This window comes from Globicephala melas, chromosome 9 (assembly GCF_963455315.2).
Source record: "Globicephala melas chromosome 9, mGloMel1.2, whole genome shotgun sequence".
Classification (NCBI taxonomy): domain Eukaryota; kingdom Metazoa; phylum Chordata; class Mammalia; order Artiodactyla; family Delphinidae; genus Globicephala; species Globicephala melas.
Window position 1 is genome coordinate 88,063,882 of NC_083322.1, and position 10,905 is coordinate 88,074,786.

At 51.5% G+C, this 10,905-nt stretch overlaps 1 protein-coding gene across 1 annotated transcript in view; it reads left to right on the forward strand.

Moving 5' to 3' along the window:
• The window catches only part of CDHR3 (cadherin related family member 3), a 97,217-nt gene extending 86,531 nt beyond the window's left edge, over nucleotides 1-10,686 (forward strand). Inside the window, exons 18-19 of the mRNA XM_070046274.1 lie at nucleotides 8,876-8,988; nucleotides 10,516-10,686. Coding sequence (XP_069902375.1) covers nucleotides 8,876-8,988; nucleotides 10,516-10,686 — 284 coding nt within the window. The remainder of the gene's footprint in view (nucleotides 1-8,875; nucleotides 8,989-10,515) is intronic.
• The last annotated feature ends 219 nt before the right edge of the window (nucleotides 10,687-10,905 follow it).

Here is a 10,905-nt window from a genome sequence, read left to right on the forward strand (position 1 = left end):
CTCATTCATTCAACACACATCTGTGGAGATTCTCGTACACACCAGCCACTGTCTCCAAGGTGCGGGGTGAACAAGCAGCTGGTGTGGTGGGCTGTGGAAATGACAGCGAGGTGTGGCCTGTGCCTTTGTCATCTCTAGTACCCCGTGTGTCAAAGCATCACGGTGAGGTTATCTGACCTGTGGTTCTCAGGGTTGATCAACAAAGAAACCCACAGGGACACATGGGTTTAAAGAGAAATGCCAGCCTCTGAGGGTGATCCAGGAGGGCTGGAAATTCAACCCCTCTTTTTCCCCAATATTCATCAAGGCAAGTTCTCAACTTTTTGACCATGATCCACTAGGAGAACCATCTCTAACATTACAACCCAGTACACACATACGTATATGTGTATGCATATGAATATATACACAGCTGCAAAATGTTATATTATCAAACTTGACTATGTATGATGAATTCTGATATATTTTTTATTCATTCTTATCTTATCCTATCCTATCCTACTCTACTCAACTCTATTCTATCCAAAATGCTGGTCATGAATTTTGCAGCCCACTAAAGGATGACAAATGTCAGTTTAAAAAACACCAAAGTAGGGAAAGGAAGGAAGGCAACACTTCGTGTCAGGAAGAAGTTACAATCAAATCTTATTTTAAATGCCTTCAAGGAACCTTCGCCTTAGATTCTTCTATAAATCAAATCAATCTACTCTTAATTTGCATTGATGAGGACCCAACCTTCTGCTTTGGGGTTTGCTTAAAGCAAAGTATGGCCTACCAGCCAGATCCAGCCCTCTGCCTGTTTTTGTAGACCCATGAGCTAAGAATCATTTTAAATGGAAAAAAAAAAAAAGAAGAAAATCAAAAGAAGAAAAATTTCCTGACACATGAAAATTACATGAAATTCAAATTTCAGTGTCTGTATTTGTTGGATCTCAGCCATACTCATTCGTTTGCATATCGTCTGTGGTGGCTTTTGCACTACAATGGCAGACTTGAGCGTGGCCTGCAAAGCCTAAAATATTTACTATGTGGCCCTGACCCCTGGCTTAAAGCATGGTATTTCTCATGCTAGGGATGGGATTACCCCTAAAGAAATGGTATTGCTGGCGTGGGGCCTTTAAAGGAGCAGCTGAATGAGACAAATTTGGCTTTGTTGAGGCTGCCTTCTCTGATCCTCTCCTTGGCCAGCAGGAGCATCGTCTTAACCCCAGGACTGACTGATGGGTGAACCGCCATCCAGCAGCTGCCCAGAGGCCCCAGCTGCCCTCAGGCACTGCGTGGCCTGGCCCATGGGGATGGGGCCAGGCTCAGGAAGGACAGACAGCCTTTGAAAAAAATCAGCCAGCATTAGATTCAGACCTCTCTCTCCACTTGACCTTTCTTTTCCCTCTTGTCTAGCTAGCAACACTTTTCTCTGGTCCTTTTCTATTTTTCTTTGGGCTTACATGGACTCTGGGTCACACCTGCCCAGCAAAGTATATGGCAAAGTCGATTTTTTGAAATATTAATAAACACCTTCTTCCCCCCCGGTCTTTTCTTTTTTAAATATCTCCTCTCCTCAAACTCCCTGCCACTCCCAAGAGCCAGGCTGTTCTGCGCTCCTGTCTTGAGGCAGCTGGGGTAAGGGGGACAGGAAGCATCTTTGGCTTTAACTTCAGGGCAGGGAGGCCTTAAGAGCTCTCAGCCACAACTGTTTCAGGGGAACATTAAGGTAGAGATCGGGGCTTCCCCCACCATGTTCTCTGGGGTGAAGGGGGTGGAAATAGAGGGGGAGGCTCTGTGCAGAAAAATCAGTGGGGTGAGGAAGGGAGACATAGCCCCTGAAAATGCAGAGTCCAGCGCTCAGGAATTGTCAGCAGACACCTTGACCATCAGCCTTCACTCAGGGCCACTGGCTGGCCTTCCCTCGTCTTGGTGGGAGTTTCTTCTACGGCAACCAGCATGTCCCCACAGGGCATGATACCATCCTAGCCTCCAGCTGTGGCTCTGTCCCCATCTGCCATCTGATCTGCCCTAGGAATTCATGCCCTGCAAGTTCCCGGGATCTGATTTAATCCCAGAGAGAGAGAGGGAGAGAGACTTGACATTTAGTGGATGGACCCACCTGAGATTCCTCTCTGACCTGGGACAAGCTTGGTGTGTCAAAGTGACTGATATAACAGTATTCACCACGGGGTGTGTGTGTGGGTGTGGCTGTGTGTGTGTGTGTGGCTGGGTGTGTGTGTGTCTTCCTGAACACTCATGAAAGTTAGTGTGTCTATGAGGGTGTGTAATGGGATTTGGGACTTAGTGGAGGTTGAGAATGAATGGATGGAGAGCAAAGTAGCCAGACACATGTTGGGATGTTCAGAAGCAATTCCTGCTCTCCACAAGAGGCTGGGCCCCATGCTGCCACCCTGACTTTGGACTTTGGGACAGAGTCTCTGCTTTTTCTGCTCCATTCCTAATTTTTTTTCTTCCCGGGATGATCCCACAGTGGAGGGAGGAGTAGAGTAAGAAGAGGTTGAATTTTCTCATCTCCCCACATCTCTGACCCAACCCGGGACCAGTGGTAGCTTTGCCTAATTTCAGAGATGGAGACGCTTTCTCCAGCCCCTCTCTTGCTAATGGACAGCAGCAAACTTCCTTCCTCTCATCTGCCAGGGTTTGAAAGCTTGACCTTTCACAGAAGTCAGCTTGAGTTCATTTACAGTAGATTGCCTGATCTCATTTATTTTTTCCTGTATACTTGAAGTTAGGACAGCTATAATTTGAAATGGAAATTTATGCAAATACTATGTAAATCAGGTCATTCCCAGATTAACTGGGGGAAAAAAATCTGGTCGCCTTAGCAGGTACCATCTGTTCCCTCCTCATTCTTTCCATATCTGAACCCCAGCCCCCTCTTCCCAATCTACTTTGAAACTTGTTTTCCTGTGGCTGAGAAAAGAGATCTTTCAAGGGAAGGACACAAATCACCCATCAGTGTCCCAGGTAGGCCGTTCTAATGTCCATTCAGTTGTGGGAAGAAGTTCAGGTGAGGGGCCAGGATGAGGTTTAGGGTTAGCCGCAGGCTAATGGTGCTTCCTTGAAGGAGAGAGTCTCTAGGGCTGGCTGTGCTGGACTGCTCTGAGCTGTCTTGGAGAGACCTGCCACACACCACAGGTCCGTCATGTTCCCCCTCGTTCCTCTCTTTCCTCCTGGCCTCTGTTTTCCTTATGATTCTTCTTTCATCCTTCTCATTGCCTTTGCCCGAAGCCCTCTTATAGCACCCAGAAGCTCTCTTACTCAGTACTGTGGTAGTTGGAGAAGAAATGTTTAGGAGTTGTGCAATCTTGGGCACTTGTGGGTCCAGGTGTATGTTGGTTGGCAGTGCCAGGGGGGTGCTTCAGTGCCCAGGCCTCTGGTCCCTCCCCGTGGCTGTAGCCCATTCCTGCTTTGTGGCAGTGACAGCTTCAGTCCTGCTCTGGGAAGGCAGAGCCTAGTATCCCTATAGCCAGAGGAAGAAGTTTCTATTCCACAACTCTTAGCCCTCCTTTTCTCATAAAGGCTGTTAATGTGGGGGAAAAGGAGGGCTCCTGGCTCCTTTGTTCAGTGTCACTTTCGCCTTGAAGGGGGTAAAAGTGAGAGACTGCCTGGCAGGTCATTAGCTCCTCCAATCTGCAATGAAGAAGCCTTGTGGAGCAAAGCCACAGCTGACACCCAGCAAATAGGTAACTTCAATGTAAAGACTTTTGTGGCTATTAGCCACCGAGATTTTGAGGTTGTTATTGCAGCAAAACTTAATGAGAGCTGACCAATATACCCTCCATAATCTTCACTGACCTTTCCCCAAAACCTCCTCAAATTTCAAAAAAAAAAGTGCTCGTGATATTTTCTCCGTCTGAGGTCAAATGAGAATAAAAGCGTCTTCATAGTGATTTGCTTTTTCTTGATTCGTTATACCACATTTGCATAATTAGTTTCAAAAGCACACCTCCAGGCAGCGGGAACAGTCAGTGCAAAGGCCCTGAGGCCAGAATATAAAGAGCCCAGTGTGGTAGGATCAGAATAGTAGGAAATGTGGTCAGAGAGTTGGGGGTGGACAGTGGGAGGCTTGAGTTTGGCCCCAGAGGAGGTGCAATTTTAGAACAGAAGCACAAGGTGGCACCATGACATTCCTCACAGTCACGGTTGACCACACATGCTGGTAGCAGAGGAGGCGGACGCCCCCCAGAAAGGTTCCGCCAGGGAATCAAAGTCCAGTGGGCACTAAGTAATCATAAAAGAATCTTAGAAATGGAAAAGCTTTTGAGATCTCCCCATCCAATCGATTGCCGTGTGGGGTCCATGATGCCTATGGAGGGGCTCCAGGATTCTGGGAATCCCTTGAATTGCAAAATTCACTATACAGGGGAAACTTCCAAAGCTTTCATGCCAAGGGGTCTATAACCCAAAGAAGGTAAAGAACCTCTGGCTCCAACCAATGTTCCTTCCAGGGTCGGACTTGATGAGAACTTACTCAGCTGCACTCAGCCTGGGCCAAATCCACATGTTACCGGGTGCCCTGGACCCAGACCTGGGCTGTAAGCCCTGTTCTTTCTTAGTGGAGGAACCCAGAGAACGCCCTGAAGCTCCAGGCCTGAGGATACCAGGGCCCCTTAAAGAAACTAGGGCTTTTGTGAGGCGGCTGCAGACTCTCCACTGACTTTCCACTGAACAAACAACAAACCCTGTACACCTAGGCACTGGTGGTTTTCAGAGGTGCCTAGATGTTCTTTGGATAAATGTCACTAAATGTGGTTACTGAATTCATAGTCGCTGTGATCATCAGAGTTTCTCACCTACTGGATGTTCTCTCTCTACATATCTTACAAGTCTAATATAAGTCTAATATATATTGTATGCCACATGAGTCTATTATAATGGGGGGGTTGTCTGCCAAATATTTTGAGCTAAATGGGAATCTTTACACTCAAAATGGCCCGTGGAAAGAGAGTGGAGACCCTGTGTGGGAAAGTCTGATGACTGGGGGGTGGCTAGGGCATGGACGCCCCAGTGGGAAGTCGTTGTGGGCGGCAGGCAGAGCGTGGAGGCAGAAGTGAGTCCTGAGCCATGGGACTGCTCAAATGGAACCACAGATGGAGACCAAGGCTCGCCCCTCTGACAGGGAAGATGCAAATTTTTAATTCAGCAGCTTGTTTAAAAAAAAAAAATCCCCTGATACTACTGTATTTGCTATCGGTGTCTTAAAACACCAATTTAAATACCACATTTACTGGTGCCCCTTCTCAAAGCCCGACTTCCCCCTCCTTGCCTGAGAGCGGGGCTCAGAAAACCCAAACATCTACCTCGGGTGGTTAGACCTGCAGGTGGGCAGTTCCCCGGGGACCCTTCCAAACCAAACCCAGAACAGAAAGAAGAGCTGAGGATTGGGGTTCCTTTCAAGGGCTCCAATCATCTTTTCTCCCCTTCACTGCCTAAGCATGTCCTCCAGATGTGGGCCCAGGGGCCAGAGCGACTGAATATTTATCAAGGGCCTTCTGGCGGACGTGAAGACTGAGAACAGGAAAATCAGGCCCTGGTGGGTGTCTACGGAGCCTGCCTGGGTGCTGGTCAGACTTGGCCAGGTTCAAGTTGCCCAGGTGACTGCTGAGTCACGCCCTGCCCCACTGCCCACCTTGAGAGGCAGGCTGTGGACTTGGCCGCTGCCAGAGTTTGCCTCTTGTTGCCATTCCCTACACTGACCACACTGCTCGCCCAGACCCCACTGTGGCTCCATTGTCCACGGTGGCCTGGGCTGACCAGCTCAGCCTGGAGCCCTGCCCTGGGAAGATGCAGGCTACCACGGCATCACAAAGCACTGCTTTGTGGCCCTGACAGGAGGAATTTGTCTTTAGCTGTGAGATGGCCCCTGGCAGATCCTGGCATGTGGTGAGCAGACAGCCCTGTGTTGGTCACAGTATTTTGAGAAGCCCCAGTCGGATGTGATGCCTCCACCTCCACGTGGACTCCTACAGCCTCGGGTCCACTGGCACCTTTTGTGCTGACCCAGAGTAGGGGTAGGGCTGGCACAAGAGCACGCAGTTTGTGCCCAGTGCCTCTCGCTGTGCAGGTTTGACAGCAACGGCGCCATGAAGATTGTGCCCTGAAATGCTGGTCCTCCTGGCATCAAGGCATGCTCGGAGCCCGTCCATCCCCCATGGGGCCTGGGCCCGGCTTCCTCAACAGTGGCAGCGTCCCGCGGGTGCCATATGCGACCAGAAGAGAATGGAAGCAGGTATTGTGGCGTAGGGAAGAATTTCTTAACCGAGACACACACACACACAAAATCACAAACGACAAAATTAAAGATGAATAATTTCAACTACTGTAAATTTGAGAACCTCAGTTCATCACAGGTGCTTTAAAGAAACTCAAAAGATAAGCCACAAACCAGGAAAACATATGCACACGTAAGTGACAAAGGATTCGAATATAGAATATATCAAGAGTCTGGTCCTCCTCGCGGGGTGGAGGCCGTAGGGAAGGGTCTAACAGTTCAGTAGAAAAATAGGCAAAAATGATGGGCATTCTACAGAAGAGGAAACACATAGGGCTAAGTAAACATGGAGATGCCAACCTTGTCAGGATCCAGGAAAACGCAAACCAAGACCGTGATGAGGTCTGGCTCCTCGGCTGAGGCACGAAGGGCTCCCGGCCTGGAAAGCTCTCTTCAGAGGGGTCTCAGCGACCCTGGGGCTTTCCCTCGGAGGGAGGCCTGGCCTGCGGGGCCCTGCAGAGTGTCTGCTTTGACCTTCCCCCAAGTACCTTCCCACCCAGAGCGTGAGTGGGACCCCTGTCCTTTCCCTTCCTGTCCCCACCAGTGGGGGTATGGGGGTGAAGATCCCCCAGTCTCAGGCAGATCCCTCCAGCCCCCATTCTCGGCATCTTCCCTTGGCTCTCCTCCCAGGTCTCAGCCTGGCCACCTGGGCTGCAAAAACATCTTTTCAGTCTGAAATTCAGACAGACAATCTGTGCACGTCACCTCACAAGCCCATGGGGAACTCAGGGCAGACTATTTATGACAATGTAAACATGCTGACGATGAGCACCTTCTAGGCTAAGTCCAGGTAAAAGAGGGCCTCCCTTGTAACCAAGCAAGGCCCTATGGGGCCTTCCTGGGGCACCCCCAGCCCACCCCATGTCCTCCGCCTGCCTCCTCTCTGTAGAAACACATGAGCCTCCTAGGCCTTCCCCAAGTTCCAAAGACTAAATTTAATCAGAGAAGTGAGAAAACGCAGAAAGAAGACCGTCAAGCAAGACAAAATGTAGCCATTAAACAAAGTCAAGGACCTTTAGTTCCTCCTCAAGGACTATAGATAATATTCTGAGCCATGTCCTTTGAGCTGCTCTGCAGATACTGAAACCCGCACCAGGTGGGAGAAGTTAACTGCAGGCTGCCCACAAGCACGTAAACCCCAGACTGACTGGAACCGGGCTGATGGTGTTGACTCCTGATTCCCTCAGCACTGAGCAATCAGAAGAACGTCCACGAGCTGGTCACGCACCCGGCAACCCTCTCCCTCATTCTGTCTTTTGAAAACCTTTCCCTGAAAGACCACTGGGGAGTTCAGGTCTTTTAAGTTCTAGCTGCCTGGACTCCTTGCTTGGTGCCCTGTAATTAACACTGCATTTTTCATCACCGCAACTCCGTGTCAGCAGATGGGCTTTACTGCGCGCAGGTGGGCAGACTGAGATTTGGCTGGGTGACACCCTCCGCTGTCGGTAACCCGCTCTCCTCCCTCGTGGGCAGCACTGCCCTGCTATTGGCTGAAGCAGAAGCCATGTGTGACAAGGAGCATGTGTGGACTTGGGCTGAATTTGAGGAGGCCCCACTCCTAACCACCGCTCCCTTGGTCTGCCCACTCCAGAATCTCACTTGCCCTTTTCATTTGGGGCTTGCCTGGCCAGCCTTTCCTGATCAGCCTTTAAGAACTAAACAGGCAGCTAAAAGAATATCCTGAAATCACAGGACCCGCGCCTGTATTGAGAACCAGATGCAGCTTAGCCTATAGAGGACTTTTGCATAATTATGTGTCCAACAAATAACCACTGAGCAGTGGCGGTTGAGTGCCACTTCCAAACTCAGTGCTCTTAGGAATGGTGAGACGTTTAGTCAGGTGTGACTGAGGGACTGTAATGGGTCGTGGGACTGCTCTTGAACATCTGGACCCCGGTTCCCCTCTCTCCCTCAGGGCCCGTGCCATGTGTATTCTGAGCCAGCCCAGGCCACCGTGGTTGCCATCCTTCGGCGTGGTCTTTACAAACACAGCAGGCAGGGTAGATCTTTGATCTGCAAAAACTCCCCCTGAACAGAGCTTGTTAATTGTATTCCTAAGGAGATTTACTTCCTTCTTTTCCAGTCCCTCTTTTTCTTTTTTTTCTGTCTTTCACTCAACAAGCCAAGCTTTTATTAGGCACCAGATAGTCTTCTAGGCACTGAGGATACATGAGTGAACAACGTAATCACACAAATCCCTGCCCTCAAGAAAATGGTATCCCAATTCGGGAGACAGGACATAAAATGAAAAGCGAAACCCATGACATGTGAAGCGTGGTAAACAGCCCTGAGAAGGATTTCTACGTGCCCCGCACCACAGCCATGAGAAGAGTTCACTTCACTGGCCGTTGAGTGACAGTGAACATGGTTTGAGCGACCACTGTATACAGGTATAGCGCCCAGTGATTTCCATGCATTACCTCATTTAAATCCCGTAACAACCCACATGGTAGGTGCTATTACCGTCCCCACATGGGGAATCTGGCACACAGAGAGGTTCAGGGGCTACCTAAGACCACCCAGCTGCTAAGAAAGGGAGTCAGGATTTGAATCTAAACTCCGGGACTCTGCTTTCTTTGTTCTTATGCCTCCCAGCTCTGCCCTCACCCTATTCATTGCTCACGCTGCAGCCTCTGGACGGCACCACAGTGAGGAGGACACCCCTGGACCACATCGCAGCTGGGAGGGGGTACATAGCCTCGGAACATGTAGGTGGGTCTCAAATGACCACTGTTTTCCTTCTGTGCCGAAGGCACTCATCCTGGCAGTGGCTGCCTGGCGGTGCCTTTAGAACCTGTGGGGTGTGTGGTCAGGCCCCCACCCACACCTGTCTGAGAGACAGCACAGGTCGGAGGTGCCTTCCGTGGCTTCTTAGCCCAGGACCTCAACAAAGCAGGCCCTGAGCGAGCCCCCGGGTCTGGGGACAGGCTGAAAGTGCCCGGGGCAAGACTAAAGGTGTTCTCAGACTCCAGAGGTGCCACGAGGCCTGCAGCCCCTACATACTGGTTTCTTAAAGTGGGGTCTGTAGTATGGGGTCGGGAGTAACTTTCCATGTCCCTTCCCTGCCCATAGTGACAGGACGGTGAACCCAGGAAAGAAACAGAACGTGAGTGTACGCGTGTATGCAAAATGTCTTCCCAAACTCAACACACGAGGCTGAACAATGGCTCCCTCCTGCCTGGCCTGTAATAGGTGGAGCACTGAGTCTAGGGGGCATGAGTTCCAGTCCTTCCAGTAATAAGCTGTGTGACCTTGGCCAAGTTGCTCAACCTCTCTGGGACTCAATGCTTTTGTCTGTAAAATGGGGCAAAGGACTCCTTTCCTGCCTGCCTCGGGATTTGTGGTGACGATCACAGGAAACAGTGTACCCGAGTGTGCTGTGTAAAGTGACACGCACAACCATCTTCCTTGCAGCTGAAAGGACTGAAACACCGAATTCCACCAGAAGGAATCGCGGTGAGGCTTGTATAGGTTTAGGCCAATCAGGGGTTAAAATTCCTGCTCCCGGGAACAGGCCACACGTATTGAAAACCCTCCACTCTGTTCCAGAACCATTACTGGCAAGACTCATCCCTCCCCTTCCTCCTCAGGGCCAACAGGTGAGAAACTGGGGAGGCGGGAGGAGTGGGGGGCGTGGAGGGGGGAGCTGCGAGAGAGCAGAAGATGCCTAAGGACGGGGTTGCAGGGAGGCCCTTGTGCAGGGCGCCGGGCAACAGCCGCGGCATAAGGCCTCTCCGCAAGCTAAGCGCCAGCCCAGCAGATGTACCACGCGCTCTCCACGGTGTGACCCTAAAACCAAGAAGGTTCCTGCCCCGACAGGCTCAGCGGGCTTCACACCCTCCCTCTGGAGGTAAGGGAGCAAGGATTCCAGTCACTCAGAAAAAGAGAACTCTCATTTATCGGGCCCCCTCCTGCTTGCCACATGTTCCTTGGTTTAACGCACCCATCCGCTCTGGGAAGTATTAGCCACGCTTTACATCCGAGAAAGCTGAGCCCTGGAGAGGCGGAGACACCTCGGGCCTCACAGCTCCAAGTGCAACGGGGATTCGTGGCGCCCCGAGGCCCCCTCTGACAGGGCTCATTATTAATCAGGCAACGAATACTGCTTAAGTACCTGTTCGTCCGGGAATTGCTGAGGACGTGAACCTTGCAGGAGGCAAGATGCGGCCTCCTGGCGTGGGGCAAACCTAGGTAGGGGCAGCAGAGGTCCCGCAGGCGTGTTTCCCTGCGCCCAGGGCCGTGAGGGCCGTGAGGGCCGCGAGGGCCGCGAGGGCCGCGAGGGCCGCGAGGGCCGCGAGGACCAGGGCGCTCAGGAGGCTCCGCTAGCAGGGCGGTGTGAGTCCTCCGAGCCAAACCCCTCCGCGGCTGGAAGCTCCTCTTGGGCCCTGGGGACCCTGAGACACTAACTCGTGCTCCGGTGATGAAGCTCCTTAGCTGAGCCAGCACTTAAACTTCCAGCTCAGGGTTCTTTCTACACCCACCACTTGTGAGGTGAGGCTTCAGGCGCCGCTGTTTGAGGCGGCGCGGTGGGCGTGGCTGCGACCACTAAGGGACCAGAGCCTGGGGCTCCGCCTCCTGCCCTGGAGTCTGCGCAGATCTGCTCTGGCCAAGCCGGCTGTCCGGCT